An 18,624-nucleotide genomic window follows, 5' to 3' on the forward strand; every position below is an offset into this window, starting at 1 on the left:
TCCAAATGAATCGTTTAGTAGAAGTTGAAGTTATATCTTTATTTACTATTTGCTTTATTTCCAAGAAAGAAAAAGTGATACAACTCAACTTTACTCTGTCGTGTCCATACAAGTAAAAATCGGAAAACATCGGCTAAATTATTAGGTGAAGCAATAACTTAAATTAATCCCAGCGTAAGTATATAATATTATTATAATTATTAATCCAATAAACAATGCAAATAATCTTTGTTATGATTGGATTATTATTTTTAGTACATATTTCTGAAATTTTTTATTTCAAAGTAATTCATTTTGAAATGCCTTACATTGAATAATATGTTGATTCTTTATACTTAATTACAGCATGGGTAAAATTATGAAAATAGGAAAAGTTGTGCTTATTCTAAACGGACGATATGCCGGCAGAAAAGCTGTTGTTGTCAAAGTAAGTTTTCAATAGTTTTTTTTTTATTATATTGACCTATATTGTTGCTTTACATAAGATTGTTGACTGAAGATAGGATGATTAAATATTCTGTGAGAGCAATTTGAAAGAAAGATTTTTCTTCGAATAGAATTAAGATTTAGATGTTGGTAATTTATTTAACTGAGTGCTATATTAGTTGCATGCTGACCGAGGTGTCCATTCTAATTAAGGTTTATTTATTGTGATCTGCAGGAAAGTAAATGGTAGATTTTCATAATTTCTGTTCAGCTGGAAAAAAAATCGCAGAAGGGTACCGACTTAACTTGTAGTTGTCCCCTTAGGTAACATTGTTTTTTTTTTTTTTAAATTCAAGTTTAAAATTCATTTGGTGATTTTATTAATTAGGTGTTGACATTTTATAATGTTTAATATAAGCTTCATATCTCTGGTTAAATCATTTTGGTTTGTCTCATACAGAATTCTGTCTTGTTGAATATCAGTTACTATCAATTAAGCTGGGGAATGTATATAGTATGATCTTTTGCATTAGTTGTTATTGTCTAAGTCATAAATGTCAGATTTTTAAACTTGAAAATACACTTTTTATAAGAGAAAAAAAGTGGGAAGGTTGCTTATAAGCTAGAGTCTTCAAATAACCTCCCTTCCGTGTTTTTTTTCTTTCCCCCTTTTTGTTTTTCACAGGCTGTTTGGAAGTTTGAAAGACCCAACTGCTTTGGGCAACTCTGTAAGGTATCTACAAAGATGAAATTTTTTGACTTTTGTATCTCTATTCTCCCCTTTTAATGCAGAAAATTAGATATATCGTAATTCAGTCGTCTCTGTTTCCTGTGTGTTGGTGCGAAAGCTTAGAAATCCCAAGCCCAGAATCGGCTAATATCTCGATTCTTATTCACATAATTTTTTACATCATCAACATAGATTTTTGTATTAACCTGATTTAAAAGTTTCACATTGTAATTCTTATTCATGCGATTTAGATATTTTATATTGTGATTCTTATTTACCGGATTTAAAAATCCAATATTGTGATATGTATTTGAGCCTTTTTAAAACCCTATGTAGCTGTTTGTATTCAAAATAATTTTTTAATGTATTTAATAATATCAGGTTGTTTATAAATCTTGTACAGTTCAAAGTTAAATCTCTCCAGTTATTGTTTCCATTTACACCACCAAGTATAATCCGCAAATTCTTTCTCTCAAATGTTGAGATACAATTTTCATCCTGTTTGAATTGGATGGCCCACGTGATTCGAATGAGTGATGACAATATGAAAGATACTGCTGTTTAGACCCACTGGAACAGGAAAGCGGGGAAGGCTGGTGGGTTGACTCAGTGGAGTCTGATTTTCTTGCAATTAATGAAAAGAATTGGAGATCTAAGGTAAATCGGAAGCCGTCATGGAAGAATCTTCAAAGGAAGGCATTGGTGATGTATTCACATATTGGAGTTTAAGATCGAAGCTCATTCTAGGCAGAAAAAAGGGCAGGGTGCAAAAGTTTAAAAAAGGGGCATTATTATTCTAAAAAAGCAACAATTTCTTTCTCTGGACTTTACACATTCTATTAGAAAAACCTTGTCAATTATTAAACGAAATTTTTTTCACTTCACTGAAAGTAGCAATCATATTAATTACTAATTTTTATTAATAAATTAGCATTTATATCAAGTTAATGAGTTAATTATCTTAGTAATTAGTGTCTGTATTTATGATTTAATGTTAGCGGAAGTAACTGCGTTGCTATTTTTCCTTTCCCATATAAATCTATGTATTGACAGCAACGACAAACTGAATACAAAGAGTTGAAAATAACAAAAGTTTAAGAAATCCATTGTAGAGTTTATGGAGAGGATAAAGAAGGGGCAAAAAGGTTATGGAGTCTATTACATCAGGGCACTAATTTACTTCAGGGGCAACAGGGTGCTGCGCCCTGTTTTTCCTGCCTAGAATGAGCTCTGTTAAGATTCAATGTCGTATTTTGCTTATGTGGTTGTAATATCAAACGTTGACTTTCGTATTTATACGTCATTTAAAGACAGGGGTCTGTCCAGGCCGAATTTACTACCGTTTAGCGGTACCTTCACAAATTCAACTTGAGGAAAGACGGTAGTTTCACAAATTCAATTTTGGAAAAACGGTAGTTTCACAAAATACTTTTTCTTAAAATTTCATTTTTGTATCCCTTAAGAAACGATAAATCCATATTTTTGTGTTGATTTTTTAATATAACTTTTAATTTTTCACAAATTACGTCTAAATTTTCACAAAATAGGTACCTGTCAGAAAAACCTAGACAGACCCCTGAAAGAATTCGATTTGTCATTTTTTTTTTTTATATTTGATACAGTTTCACGTTGACGTGATTTAAAAGCCACATATTGGGATTCATATTCTCTCAATTTAGAATTGAATATTGTAGTACTTATTCATACAATTTTTAAATCATGCATGTGATTCATATTCATACAATTTTAAAATTAATCATTGAGATTTATAATCACATGGTTTAAAAATCAAACCTTTTTGTCAAAGTTTTGGATATCGTAGCTTCTACATATTTTATTATATATTCATACTCGGATTTCCTTTTTTTTTTCTGACTACTCTCATCCCTGTACCTATTTTGTGAAGATTTAGACATAATTTGCGAAAAATAAAAATTATATTAAGAGATCAACACGAAAAAAATGGTTAAAATATGGATTTATCGTTTCTTACGAGACACAAAGTAAAATTTTAAGAAAAAGTATCTTGTGACCGTTTTTTCCTAAAGTTGAATTTGTGAATGTACCTCTAAACAGTAGTGAATTTAGCTTAGACACATCCCTGTGTTTATTCTGTCGCAGTTTGCGATATCAAATATGAAACAGTTGAGCTGATTGCCCTGACAGTTACAATATATGACAAAATTAAGTTTTGTTTTATTTGGTGTTGGCTAAGTATTAAAAATTCTTTATCAGTAAATACATGCTATTTGGTGGATTTGGCTGATTACTCTTATATTTGCAAAATGTTGAAATCATATTTTTTCCATCTTCTAAAGAATATATTTTTTTATTTATATAATTGTATCAATTTCAGAATAATGATGAAGGCACTTCTGATAAGCCCTATGGACATGCTCTTATCGCAGGTATTGACCGTTATCCTCGAAAGGTGACTCGTAGGATGGGTAAAAAGAAAATTGAAAAGAGAAGCAAAATCAAGCCCTTCGTCAAAGTTCTCAACTACAATCACCTCATGCCCACTAGGTACTATCATTTTTATGTTTACTTAATGAGTACTTTATGATGAACCAGTGATATTTTGCTTCTTTAAAAAATTTATTTCGTCACGCCAAATAGTAGTCGGTCAGATCAGTATCTTAAAATATACTAACAAATTGCCTTCAACTTTTCTAAGTTGAGCATCTCTGTTTATAACTTGTTGGCTTGTGGTTTATTAAGGAAAATTTCTCATATGATCTATGCAGGGTAAGCTTTGTCTAGCAGAAACAAAATAACTTTTAATAGTTCTAGTAATTACTAAACAATATTCATTTCAGTAAACTAATACGTGCTACTCCATTGTGTGAGTGTAGAAGATAGTTACATTACTAGTTACCAGTTGCTTTGTACAAGCCTTATGATTACCACAAATGTACGAGTTCATTATTTGTGAATATTTTGTTTTCATAACATATTAAGTGTAGATGAATGTAGAAGTATAATTTAAACAGGCAGTAGCTGAATATCGTCAGAATTTTACTTGCCAATATTAACTCTGGTTGTGTACATTGCAAAACAAATTGTTCCCCAGTTCAACACCTACCTAATTTCAGCAATGAATGTTTTCTGCGATAGAGTATCTCAAAATTTTCACTCCAGTGTGCCGACACGCGTTCTTTAAATGCTGCTGTGCATAAGCAACAAATTTCATGTCTTTAAACATATTTGGAATTAAGCAGATAGCAGGGTTGGAGTTTTTGCCGGCAAAAAGGGGTTTTTGCCAGGACAGTGGCAAAAACCTGGTAAAAACCGGCAAAAACCAAATTATCTAAATTGCTGATTAAATATTATTACAAAATACTTGAAACAAATTTAAATCAATCATAAGGAATAATAATTTTGATGCATTACATGAAAAAATTATTTTTAACATATTAATAATTAATATAAGGGTAATAATTTTTAAAAGATTGAAAGTTTTTGATCTATTTTAGAATCCTAAAATAAATGTTTTTTTTGTAAATAAATAAATATTATTATTTGTATAATATTATTATTTATTATAAAAAATTATTATTTTTACAATAATTAACTACACATGTTGATAGATATTTTATGCTTTAAATTATAGTTATATTAATTTAAAATGTTCATTTCACTGGAAAAAAGAGAATAATCACAAATTTTCCAATCAATAATGTTTTAAACTACTAAAATGATATATTATTACATTATCATTTAATTATGGAATAATAATCTCGTTAATTTTTTGTTATTATTTATATTCATAGTATATATTTCAATTTTGTATCAAAAATGTGTTTTTGTCCTCTCATCTTGGAAAATATAGGTTTTTGCCACTTTTTGCCAATTTGCTTGGCAAAAACCTGTTTTTGCCAGGACGGTTTTTACCGGTATTTACCATGGTTTTTTCCACCTGCGGCAAAATCTTGCCAACCCTGGCAGATAGTAATAAAATGGTTTGTTTTTTCATCTAATTTATCACATTTTAAAAATTATTTATTAATTTCATTCTATTCCTGGCATGCATTTCAATTGAAATGTTAAAATTAAAAATAAACTGGTTGTGCTGTGTTTTGCATTCATGTACTGACAGTTTAATTGTTAATCAATACTCTCAATGTTAAATCATCCTGGGGTAATGTTTGCCTAAAGTCATAGCTGCCGACTGTTCAGAATTTTTCAGATTTGTCCCTAATTTTTAAGTCAAATCTGATATTTTTATTTAAAAAAATCCGAATATTCGTAAAATTGCAGTATTTTTTCTTTTAAACCAATCCCTTGTTCTGATCGCCACAAGCACGTGCAGAAATAATTTTAGTAGCTTTTTATTGGAAAATACTATTCCAATGGTTGTTGCTGATCATTTCACTAAATTGAATCTTAAACAACTATTATTATTTTTTTAAAAAATGTATTGTAGTATTTAAGCACTTGCATCAGAAATATTTGTTTTTGTAGATTATTATATACCTGTGTCTTATAATTCGGAGAATAATAATTATGTATTAATAGGTAATAGTTGTTTTTTAACTATTATACTGGTATTCCTAATTATAAAATATTAATGTTATAAATTTCCCACAATATATAGTGTTTATAGTTTTGTTTTATTAATTTACATAAGGTATTTAAATGTATGTCTATTAATGTTGTTATTTAATAGTTCAATTTTTGTCTTACTCTCGTAATTGGTGCGTATAATTTTGTCGCATATAGTGTTCCGAATTTTTTATTAGTAAGGTTGGCAGCTATGCTAAAGTGTTAAAGATGGTGTTTAATAATTTTTGATATGTACCATAACATGAATTATGTATTTATAAAATTATATCTCTCTAGTTTGTTACGTTTTTGGGCCACTAAATGAATATTTAGGTGGTCCTATTGGACTACTGAATTTTCATTGCTGGTGTGAATTCTACAAATATGAGTTTATATTACTTTGATTAAATGTTTGCGTGTTAAGCTTTATTGTATTGGATCATTCTTAAATAGTTTTCAGTATGTCATGGTGGGGGATAAATTTCTCTTCATAGGAAGGACATTTATGACACTTATTACAAGGAAGGAAAAAGATCTTTTTTAAATATCTAAAACTGTCTATGCTTGTTCATGTTTATCAGCAATGCCATCTGAGTGTCAGAATTGTATTCATTTTCACTTTCTGCGATCGATATTGTACAGAGTTTTTTCTTTTTGGAATTTTCTCTGTCCAAGCAATTATGTATCCTGGAGGCATGCGTCATACTTTTTCTTGTCTTCCCTGTTATTTTTAGCATAATTGATGTATTGTATAAATGGAATCACTATAGCTAATTTATTATCTTTGGTAAACCTTATATTTCTATGGCAAGTTTTGTGCTCAATAAATGTTTTTAAATGCCTAGGTATATGGTAGATATTCAATTTGATAAGAGTATAGTTAACAAGGAGGTGTTGAAAGACCCAGCAAAGAGGCGAAAAGCAAGGCGAGATGTCAAGTCAAAATTTGAAGAAAGGTAACTTCATTTTTACTTTGTCTCATAAGATTATATTAGCTCTCTGGCTTTCTTTTGATTATTGTGTAAAGAGAAGATTTGCATTAAACTGATGAAGCTAAATTTTAATATAGATGTTAATGCAATTTTATTGGTAGTAGTATTTATTTTATTATTATTTTTTGTCTTAGTATAAGTTGGTTGTGTTTAACATTAATTTGGTACCGTGTAAACTATTACATCCCTATTTCAGCGACCCCTGTTTTGTGCAATATCATCAATTAATTTTCCTATTTAGGTGCGATTTAACTTTTTATCCACAGATAATAAATATAATTTTGATGTTTTTTGCCTCAACTTCTTACATCTAAAAAAAATAGGGGGTATTATATTTAAATTTTAGTCTTATTTTCCCTTTCTCTCACTTTGATATTTATGGTTGGCATTGTTTAAGTCATTTAATTTTGTGAAAAAAATAAAGATGATTTCTTAATGCATTGTCAGAATTGTGACTTTATTTTTATCTACCTAGTGAAGTCTAGAGATGCCCGGTTGCTGAGCGGTATCGCTTTACGCTGTCGTGCTTCATGTTCCTAGTTCGATCCTCGGGCCAGGCAAGGTTGACTCAGCCTTTCGTCCCTTCAGTGGGTCAATAAATAAGTACCAAGCATGCTTGGGAACTAAACACTAGGGGTTCCGCGTTCAGCTGGCCGGAACATCTGCTCTTGCACCCCAGAGCCAAAGGTCAAGAAAACTGTGATGGGCACAGTAGGTATTGACCCTTAAGGGCTGTCGTGCCGCTGAGTTTAGTTTATTTAGAAGAAAAGGGAGTGAATTTCCCAGAATAATAAGAATAGAAATACAATGATGTTGTCTGGAAGAAGAAAAAGATTATTATTATTATTTTTTTCCAGTATGAACCCTGCAAATTTGATTCCTTGATATAAGGATTTTTATTTTATAAATAGTAGGGAAAAAAAGGGGGAGGCCAGGAGTGCCTTAAAGTCAAAGAGTCATAGGATGATATTATCATAGTTAGATAATATAGGTGAGCGGATGCATTGGTGGTGATTCTCCAATTTTTGCAGATACATTTTCATTGTATATATATATATATTTTTTGTAAAATGAAAAAAAGTTTGCAATGGGAAAACTAATTGAGAATGCTCATATTCAAAATTCACAGGTCATAACAAGGTGTTATATGCCTAAGAAAAGTGATTGCTAAAATGAGATTTTTCCTGCAGAAGTTTTATGTTCTATTTCTTATGTTGCTTATTTTTTTTTCAGGTACAAGACTGGCAAGAGCAGGTGGTTTTTCCAAAAGTTAAGATTTTAAGTGGGTGTAAAAATAAAGTATGTGTCTTCAAAATAAGTGACTTGTGACTCATTATTTATGCTAATCAGCAAGTTTGTTTTTTCCTATATAATATAAGGGCAGAGTAAAGATCACCTTATTTTTGCCATGGTACATTGCATCCCAGGAACTATTTTTTTTTTTTTTTTTTTTTTTTTTTAAAAAATGAAAAAGTATACAAGTGTAATAAAATATACTTGTGGGAGGGATATCAATGAATTAAGTTCCATCGATAAAATTGAATTCTTTAAGCAATAGGATTGATTGATCCCAGGCATCTGCCTATGTAAACAAAATTTATGCTATTATGGAATCTATATCTGCTTGCTAACCCCCCTCCCCCCCCAAAAAAAGTATATTGACGTGCAGGTCAAAGTTAAATTAAATAGAAATATGAATAGTTTCAGATCAGGGTTGGTACTTCAGTGATGGGTGTAGGAGATAAGCTGTTATTTTTGTTTTGATCATAAAATAAGGAGAGAGATATTAATTGGCCAGAAAGTAACTTCAGTCTTTCAGAGTAATGACTGTCTGATATATACTAATTATCTATAAAGGAAACAAATTAAGAGTTGAAATTTAAGTATAGCTTTTTTTAACCTAGGCGTAAGATTTTCGTTATTGAAATCTTATTTTCTTACTATTGTGACCTAAGCCCCCCCCCCCAAAAAAAAGAAAACATTTGCTAACTTCCCCCTTCAATGTTAGCTTGTTCGAAATAGTGCTACGTTGCTTCTTTTATTTATGTTCTTAAAAAGAATTCTCCCGTCTAAATCCCCCCCCCCCCCAAAAAAAAACTTCCTCTTAAGACTGTATGAAAAATGCTTTAGGACAGTGTTTCCCAAAGTGTGGTACGCGTACCCTAAGGGGTACGGGAACAGTTTAGTGGGGGTACGCGTTCTTATGCGAAATATCTTGCAACAAACGAAACTTTCAAAAAATTTTCTTTAAAAACAAAACTAGCCATGAAAATTTACGATTACGTATTGTTCTATTGGCTATTTTTTGCAGAGTTAACAGTTAATAACTAAAATATGTTAATAAAAATACAAATATTTTTAAAAAAATACATTTATTTATTAGTGGTACACAGCGTTACAAAAAATTTAGAAAGGGTACATTAAAGTCATAAGTTCGGGAAACACTGCTTTAGGAAATAAATTGGTTTGTATGTGCATCAATGCCTTAAGCTGAACACTAGTTTCTTATAACATTTGTTTTATTTTATTAGCAGAACTTTTCATCAACAAAAAATTTAGAATAATAACTAATCACAAGTCTTTTTTTTTTTTTTTGAAAAAAGAATTTGGAATTGGAAAATATCTTGACATATAGTTTTAACTCAACTCGAATTGAGTTACTAATATTTTATTAATAAATGTCTTTAGAACCCTTAAAAATAGAAAGTTAAAGTGTGTGATACGAATCGTGTTAGTAAATCGTATTTATTCAAATGGTACATCTTTGGTTAGAACTGAGTTAAAGACCCTCACTGCTGAATTTCTTCATTTGAAACCAACTATACTAATATTTAAGCTTAATTCTCTTGGATATGAATCAAAGATGTGCATTTTATTAAAATGAATGTCTGTGTGGCCATTCAAAATGGTCGATAAAATTTTGGCATTTAGATAGTTATAAACAAGAATCAGGTCATGGTTAACATTTAAGTTATCGTAACACGTTTATATTAGTAATTCTGTACGAAGTTTTTATGAAAGTAAATAATTTAAAATCTATGACAATTAAATATAAACAAATTAGTAACGTATTCAAGGACAAAATTAATGGAATTTTTCTAATTTGTTCATAAGAAACTTAAACAGTCACCCTATTTTTTAAGCCTAACTTAATTTAGGTAAGGTATCTACATTGAAGTAAAAGAAATAAGTTATGAACTCAAAAGCAAAATTAATGGATAAGGGTATTTATTGGCAATATGTATTAGTTGAAATAACCTATGTACGAAAACAATAACAGAGAAGAGATTAATGTCAAATTTCTTGTGTAGGACCTTAAAAAGTCCCCATATAAAGATGGAAATTAATTCTAGTAATATATACTACTGGTAATTTATTACTAGTGAAATATTACAATAAACTTTCCAGTTTAGACCAAGGCAATTTAACAGCTATTTACCTAAATAATTGGACCTGCAATCAAAGGCTAAAGAAAAACAGTCCTTTTAGTCATGTTAAATCACAACTGTTAATCGCTGAAAATATTGAACCTCTTTATCTTCATAGCAATCTTAGTACTTGCTTGGATCTTTCCAATGTTAGTTTCCATGAAAGCCTCCCTACCATGCTTGACAAGAAAGACTGTGTGCCTGACTTCCTCAGACAGTTGTCCCTGGAAATCATCAATAAAATCCCTCCAAACGACATCAAAATATTCTCTGATGGCAGTAAAATGGATAGACAGACTGGCAGTGGGGTATTTATTGAAACACCTCGAGAGAACTACACTCTTCATCAACGAAACCCCGATTTTTGCTCCGTCTTTCGAAGCGAACTAATTGCAATCAACAGGGGACTAGAGAAAATCTTGAGTGAAGGGCACCTTGGAAATACTTGGATACTATCTGACAGCCGTAGTTCAATTCAACACCTCAAAAATTGGGCCCTCATTGGAGATAAAACCAGTTTTTCGATCCTACAAAAAGTAAAGCTCATTTCCCAACAGCATGAGGTCCACTTTCAATGGATCCCGTCCCACGTCGATATCCACGGCAACGAGTTGGCTGACACTCTTGCAAAGAAGGGACTAGACCATCCAGTTCCCTCCACCTCAGAGCTTACATACCTTGAACTTTTTGCAAGGCAAAAGGCCCAGAACAAACAAAAGTGGCTGCTTCCACCTATTCACTACTGGTATAAAGCAGAAAGACCAGGACTCTCTCTATCTCTCCCTGGTGATAGGCAAACCAACACCTGCTTATCCCGACTGGCCAGTGGACACCTAAAAAGTCTCACATTTTCTGCAAATCAAAAAATCTTTCCTCTTTGCCCTAAATGCCAACAAAACCAGGCATCACCTGAGCACATCTTGAACTGTTTAGGGCTGGACTGGAATGACATTCATTCCTCTCCCATTCTGGTTTCGGATTTTCTGAATGTCAACGGATTCATTGATCTGGTCTGACCCCGTCAGACCAGATGGGAATTAGCAACAACAACAACTGGTAATTTATACTACTGATAAGAATTCTACAACTGGTTTTCCGTGGTTGCAGGAAATATTTTCCAGTGATAGCAAAGATATTTTATTAATACATTAGGACTAAAAGAACTTTTTTGCACCACTACTTATAAATATTTTGAACAGTAATTAAAGGTGAGGTAGAAAAATGGTGATGCTCCAAAGACCCTATAAAAGTCTTATAAAAATTCTATTTGAGCATTATTATGAAATGGAGCTCAGTAGTATAAATTATCAGCTAATTTATTGACTTTTCTGGTATAGAACTAGTTGCTAAATAGAATAAAAAATTCACACGGTGAAAGGAATTTAAAATTATTTGACCTTGTTCAGGGTTTTCTTTTTTTAATTATATCGGAAGCATCGGGGTAGAAAGTAGTGACAAATATTACAATGAAGATAGTGGTAACTTGTTCATTATTATATACAGGTAGGTTTTATTTTGCACTGCTGAAAGGTAGTGGGAAATCTTCACTTTATGAAGAAACATTACAGTTTCTAAACCCCAAGATAGTGAAAATCAAATGAGATACTTGTTACTCTCCAAGTGTATGGTGAGAATTGAATTATTCTCATCCCTAGATGGCTGTTATAGTTGTTTTAGTCAAGAGTTCCATGAAGTTTTTTTAACTCATTGCTATCGAAGATCTTGATGAAGAAGAAATGACACAGCACATAAGGGGCAGTTTGATTTCCTGATAAGTCTTGTTTTAAATGACCTCTTTTTTTTTAAAGGGTCTTTGACCTTCACTCCCCACGAGTACTATCCCAAAACTGTGGTGTACACTCGCTCAGTCCTCTTTTTGTCAACTTATTTCCTATCTCAGGTTTCATACTTAATATCTTTAGTCCCGCTGTGGACTGATTGTCAACATTCGGTACCCAGTAGAGCACCAAGTCAAGCATCACTGGCTGCGGTCAGTAAGCGGATGGGAAACCACTTTGATCAGCCTGTATAGGGACGAAGGGTACGTGGTATCGGTCCTCGTTAAACTGTTCTACCGTAAAGTGCCGGGCTTTGCGCACAGGTCGTCGAGTTACCGAAGCAGGGGAGCCAAAATTGCGCTTCCATGTTTTCGGATCATCAATTCAAATTTAAGAGAATTAATATTAGAGCATAAATAAAGTGTAAGGTTGGCCGTGTTTTGATTGTTTTATCTCATTCGGCTTCATTTCTGTAAAATATTGTGTGTTTGTTATTTTTTGGGTTTGGGTAGCATCATAGAAAGCTTGCGGAATCTTCCGAATTCATTTGTTAAATTGAAAGGACGCGTTATATTGAATACAAGTATAATATTAGGTGGCGCGTTTTTTCTTTCTCCAAGCTTAGACCTAAAAATCAGTCGGAAGTAGCACGGACGTATTGTATATAAGGGGAGTGTCCATGGGGTCCGGACCCCCCCCCTTAGCTTGAGTTTTTTTAATATCCATATTTCCAAATATCGCATAGAACTTCTTATATTATACGTCTTGCCTTGAAAAATAATTTTTTAAGAAAAATGTGGAGAAAAAAAATTTCGTTCGAAAAAAGTTTCATCGAGAAAGTTCCGGCGAAATTGTAAATAAGTTATCAACAAGGCGCAAAAGATTAAATTTACTTAAAAGAATTACTAAAAGATTAAATTATTACTTTAAGCAATTAACATTTTTCTATACTGTTTGATCATTTGTTTTCCTTACAATAAACAAATATTTTACACACATGTATGATATTAGTAGCTTATATTGCATATATATATAAAAATCTCTTGACACAGTTTTAGTGGTTAAAACGGCTCGACCGATTTTGATGAAATTTTATATGTATATTCAGTAGGTCTGAGAATAGGTTTATAACTAATTTTTTTTCATTTTTTGGACAGATTTAACGTCAATTTTAAATATATCTTTATTTAATCATATTCCAATCCAAACTAGACATAGAAACATGATAAATCAAAAACAATATTCACGTACGTTGCAACTAGTCATATTAAACTCTGATACTCATGCTCGCCCTTAAAAGAAGAACATCAAATATATTTGCAAGTATGTGAATAAAGGCAGTGATATGGCAGTATTTCGAGTTGAAAATACCAATGTGACTGCTCTTCCAGTGAATAACAACGATGAAGTAACGCTGTACCAAATTGGCCGGTACATCACCTCCATTGAAGCTACTATGGCTCTATGGCCACAGTGTTGAAACACTGTAAAGGCACACAAATATTCGCTTGAGGCGTTGAACAGGACATTGAAAGATATAATAAACAATGACAAATTATTTGGCGGCAGTTCAGGTGATTTCAGACAAACACTTCCCGTCATTCCGCGTTCAACGTACGCTGATGAGATCAATGCTTGCTTGAAATCATCACTATGGAGTAATGTTGAAAATGTGCAACTAAGGGTAAATATGCACGTCCAAATGCTTCAAGATCCATCTGCTGAAACATTCTCAAAATAATTTAGTTTATGTAAACAAGTTACTAAGGATGAGACTGGATGCGCAAAATTACTGGACGATTTCTGCACAATCATTGATTTACAAGATGCTTTCATTAACCTAATATTTCCCGATGTAAACACACACCGATGTTCACTGGCAGAAAGGGGGATTTTAGCAACAAAAAATGTGGACGTCAACGAATTGAATCTGAAGATACAACAGTTATTGCCGGGTAACTTGGTGACATAAATCCGTTGATACAGTTTGCGATCCTATTGAAGCTGCAAATTTTCCAGCAGAGTTTTTAAACTCATTGGATTTACCAGGCATACCACCGCATAATTTAGTACTCATTGTTGGATCTCCGGTTATTTTGCTTCTTAATTTTAACCCACCACGGCTGTGCAACGGCACGCGATTAGTCGTTAAAGAATTTATGAACAACGTTATCGAAGTCATTATTTTAAATGACAAATTCCGGGGTGAAAGTATATTACTTCCACGAATCCCTGTTATACCCACACATGTGCCAATTCCATTAAAACGCAATCAGATCCCCGTTAGATTTGCATTGACAAGGCCAAACAATGTCTGTTTGTGTCTTAGATTTGAGCACACCATGTTTTTCACGCAAACAATTATACGTGGCATGCTCTCGAGTGGGGAAAATATCCAGTTTATTTGTGTTAGCTAAAGATGGAATGACAAAAAATATTGTACACTGCATTGCACTAAGAGATTAATATTGTTGACTAATATTTTCAGAATTCGTTGTATACATAATTCATAAAAAAAGTTACAATACATTTAAAAAAAAACTATTATTTGGTGTGTTGTTTCACATTCCGTCATCGTTCACAGCGCTTCATGTCTCTTATGCCCCATGCCACAGAGCTCCATGCCTCTCACTCATATACCACACTTACAATAAATAAGATATATTTTCATACTCTAGAAATAATTCATATGGCAAAACAACGTTTGCCGGGTCAGCTAGTATATATATATATATAAATATAATGGAATTTCTCGACCTCCCCCCCATGTAAAAGCTATAGCTACGTCCGTGGGAAGTAGTAACTTGGCAGTCGTACGGCGAATTTTAACCCCTATCTCCAATCCATCTGTGCTTAGCTTTACACGATCAACATCTGTACATAAGATGATATGAGCACAAATTAGAGGAGCATCCTCGAAAGAATTCATTTTGAGGACACCCATATATTAGTGTAAGAAATAATTTTTTTTTATGTGCAATGAAGATTTAATTTTTAAATTGTTTACTATTATCAGGGGCAGGACCATCTTCCCCGTGCACAAAATGGTGACATAGTGCACGCTAAATAAATCTGACGGAGGTCACAAGTTCCCATAATAAATCAATACCTACTGAGGTTGCTGGATTGGAGATAGATCGTGTTCTGGTTTAGATCAAAATTACGATCTGTGGATGGATGGTGTGTGTATGTTGCCTCGAATCATCCTCGGGAATATTTCCCAGATTGTCGCCAATAGCCCATTGTGATCTAGTGTGACGAATTTTTGCTGAAATTACTGGTGTTCGTTCTGATCGGCTAGTTTTAGCATGATGCATTTTTGCTTTTCGTTCGTATTCTCTGTGAGGCAAATCTATCTAGCTTAAAAAAAAGCGCAGTTTTTCGGAGATATTTGATGGCATGTTTTAAAATCTGAGAATATTTTCTGTCCTCACGGAGTAAAAGAAATTTTACTCGTAATTTTTAAAATAAGTAAAAATCTAAACTTTTTATTTATTTAAAAAATGCAGTACAAACTAGTTGTGTCCCGCAGTGGACTGATCGTTAAGACACGGTTCCCAGCAGATCACTGAAGTCAAGCATCACTGGCGGCGGTCAGTGTGCGGGTGGGTGACCACTTGGATCAGTCTGCGTAGGGACCGAGGGTGTGCGGTATTGGTCCTCGTTAAACTGTGCTACCGTAAAGTGCTCGACTTCGCGTGCAGGTCGTCGGGCTACCGAAGTGGGGGTGCCATCCCCTCTGCAGAGGATCAAAATTGTGATGGCATGTCTTCGGATCATCCTCAGGGATGTTTCCCAGACCGTCGCCAGTAGCCCATTGTGCAGCTCTAGTGCAACGTAAATGAACAACAACAACAACAAACTAGTTGTATATTTCACTTTTATTTATAATTCTACAGACCAAAAATATAATAAAAATGTCCTGAGCTTAGCAGTTTCAAAAGAGCAATAAAAATATTGGTTAGTTATGTATTACATTTACATTATTATCTGCCCATTATTTATATTGCTGGTATTCTCAAATCAAAAAACAAAGTATATAATTACAAATTTTACCGTTTTCTTTTTTTAAATTATTTAATTTAATAGTGATAATAAAATTGAATAGTAAAGTAGAATGTTTTGTTTTTCAACTAATCTAAGCATGCCAAAATACAAAACATGAACAAAATTTTGCAAAAATGTCAAAATTGTTCAAATAAATACACACATATTGGATTATTTAAAGATTAATTAGAAAGTTTCTTTTTTGATTATGTGGATTCACAATAAAACATTGAATATAAATATCAATACATTTCTTTATTCCATTCATCTTACGGCAATTTTCCTGGCTTTTAATTTTGAAATTTTTTTAAGAATAACATCTGATTTCAGACTTCATTTTCTATAGCCAAAGTGGCTAACGTTCTTGAGATATTGTTGATCTCAAGTAAGTTTTCATTAATTTTAATTTTAAAAAGTTCCTTTCTCCAATTGCTAAAGAAATTGGTTAAGTTAAAAGTAATGTAATCACTAAATTTTAAAAGGGAAAAATAAAGAAAAAAGTAATACTTTGAACATTTTTTAAAAAATTAATCATATATTTACAATAATAATTTATCGAGAGAAGAGACAAGAAACAATAATATAATTTTAAATTTCGTTCCAATTTAATATAGATTTAAGTTAAAAATTACAAACAAGGAAAGCTAAGAAGCAAAAGCGTAGAACTCATAAAATTTTGAAATCGAAAAATTAATATTAAATCAATGAAATGACAATATGTACCATTTATTTCTTTCAGTCTCCTTTAAAAAATCTCGCTCATAAATATAAAAAATTAAATAACAATGTTACTTTAAATTTAAAATATTTTAAATACTTCAAAAATAAAAGAAAATTCATTAGAAATAGAAGAAAAAAAATTAGTAAGATTCAATGAATAATTTTGAGGAAAAATAAATAAATAAAGCAATACTCATCTAACAAGCTTAAGCTTGTTAGATGAGTATTACATTGGTATATATAACGTAATTACGTTATTTTAAGGAAAAACAATTTTATGTGTTAAAATCTTTTTAATTAAAATTAAAGTATCTCAAACAAATAATATACTGATAAAATAAATAAAATCAAAATGATTATAAAACATTTAAATTAATATTACTTTTGAAAAGGGAAAATTTATAAAACTATTTCACCGAAGGAAAGTTTTTTTTTTTTTACTTTTAGGAGTAACTTAAACCTTCAACTGCTGATATATTTTTAGAATTAGAAATTTTAGATAAATGCTTTCTTTAAAAGCAGTGTGTGGTATGAGTGTTTGTTACTCCCTTCTTCTGACATAGCAACTGTTAATTTTTCTGCATTTCAGAAACCTTCTTATTTTTCATGGAAATTTTGTATCAATGGTTTTATGAGAATCTGACGCATCAATATATACAATTTCCAATTTCTTATTAAAGAAAGAAAAAAAAACCTAAAATATTGTGTGAGGTAAAATTGCAAAGAACAAATCTACCGCCCTACGCCCAAAGGGCTTTCTTAAATAAATATTTAAGGAACTATAGTCTTTAGGCTCTATGTCTTTACTATAGTATAGTCTTTACTATACTATAATCTTTAGGCTTTATGAGAGACCATGAACTCGCCCTGCAGATCGAAAATTATGGCAGGATAGCATGGGCCCTGATAAAAAAAAAAAAAGGAAGGGATAAGACCTGAATAATATACATATAGACATAAAGGACCTATTGTAGTCGCTGGATATACAGTTCGTAAGGTTTCTTTGTTGTCAGAGTATTGGATAGATATCAACATTTTAGGAAAACATGTGCATTTTAACTTTTATTTTTGAACAAGTAATCGAAAAAAAAAAAGCTTTTAAAAGGTAAAAAAATTGTGAAAGTTTTTTGTAATTGCATTTGTAATTATTGGACTTGCATTTCGGATCAGTCCAGGCAATGCGAATGGCAGCGGTCAGTGAGTGGGTGGGCGGCACTTTGCCTGCAAAAGGACCGAGGATGTGTTGTATAGATTCTTGTTATACTGTAAAGTGATAGACTTCACACGCAGGCCTTCAGGCCAAAGAATATATAAGTGGAAAGTATATATAAGCTTATATATTCTTTGCTCAGGCTGCGAAAGCGGAGGAACCATCCTTTCTGCAGAGGGACGAAATTGTGATGGTATCATCCACAGAAATGTGCAGCTCTTGTGAAACGGCAGTATTCTCACCGAATATGGTAGACGCTATCACCGTCGAGAGAAAAAAGGATGGCTAATCAGGCTGTCATTTTTTTCCCGACGGCGTTCGGAGGTCCGGCAGCCATCATCATCAATGGGACCTTCTCACCGCATGCGATTTGCAATCGCACGTTGCAATTAGAGGCAGCGTGAATTCTCTTTAAATAACGCACTTCTAATGTTTTGTAAGTCTTAAGTTAAGCAGAAATAGACCCATAAAGTCGTACTAATAAACAAAATGTGATGATAAAAGTGAATGTTGTTGACAAAACAATTTTCAAGAAATTAAACCTTATCCCATTTATGCAAATTTGAATTTCGTTATGTGTATGCGTGTAAAATATTAAATACTCACCTGCGTTTCGTTATGTGCTGAAAGGTATTTGTTTATTACTCAAAGTAAGAGGTTGTGTAAATCGATATTTTGTCAATGGTTTCTAGCTTACATTGTAAATATTTTTATAAGATTTGTTGCGAAAATTATTGTAATCTTTTTC

General features: G+C 32.0%; 3 protein-coding genes across 41 annotated transcripts in view; all 3 read left to right on the forward strand.

Annotated features, from left to right (window-relative positions):
• Positions 1 to 111: 111 nt before the first annotated feature.
• Positions 112 to 8,011, forward strand: RpL27 (ribosomal protein L27). Its single transcript, XM_087163150.1, has 5 exons — positions 112 to 174; positions 346 to 427; positions 3,513 to 3,682; positions 6,547 to 6,657; positions 7,927 to 8,011. The coding sequence occupies exons 2-5, from the start codon at positions 347 to 349 to the stop codon at positions 7,973 to 7,975; spliced, it is 411 nt and encodes a 136-aa protein (XP_087019276.1). The 5' UTR covers positions 112 to 174; position 346; the 3' UTR covers positions 7,976 to 8,011.
• A 1,896-nt stretch (positions 8,012 to 9,907) lies between these two features.
• On the forward strand, positions 9,908 to 11,169 carry LOC139426044 (uncharacterized). Its single transcript, XM_087165186.1, has 2 exons — positions 9,908 to 9,917; positions 10,077 to 11,169. Exons 1-2 carry the CDS (start codon positions 9,908 to 9,910, stop codon positions 11,135 to 11,137), a joined length of 1,071 nt encoding a protein of 356 aa, XP_087021312.1. The 3' UTR covers positions 11,138 to 11,169.
• Positions 11,170 to 18,163: 6,994 nt separating this feature from the next.
• Upf2 (UPF2 regulator of nonsense mediated mRNA decay) overlaps positions 18,164 to 18,624 on the forward strand; it is a 91,310-nt gene continuing 90,849 nt past the window's right edge. For 14 of the 39 annotated variants that reach the window (XR_011637729.2, XR_011637728.2, XM_071185413.2 and 11 more), the window contains exon 1: positions 18,337 to 18,506. The gene's annotated coding sequence lies outside the window, so the exon portion shown is untranslated. Of the gene's footprint in view, positions 18,577 to 18,624 lie in introns of all 39 variants that reach the window. The other 25 variants (XR_015433582.1, XM_087163169.1, XM_087163167.1 and 22 more) reach the window with 11 other exon arrangements.

This window comes from Parasteatoda tepidariorum, chromosome 5 (genome assembly GCF_982258835.1).
Source record: "Parasteatoda tepidariorum strain Cologne lab strain chromosome 5, Ptep-v5.0, whole genome shotgun sequence".
NCBI lineage: Eukaryota > Metazoa > Arthropoda > Arachnida > Araneae > Theridiidae > Parasteatoda > Parasteatoda tepidariorum.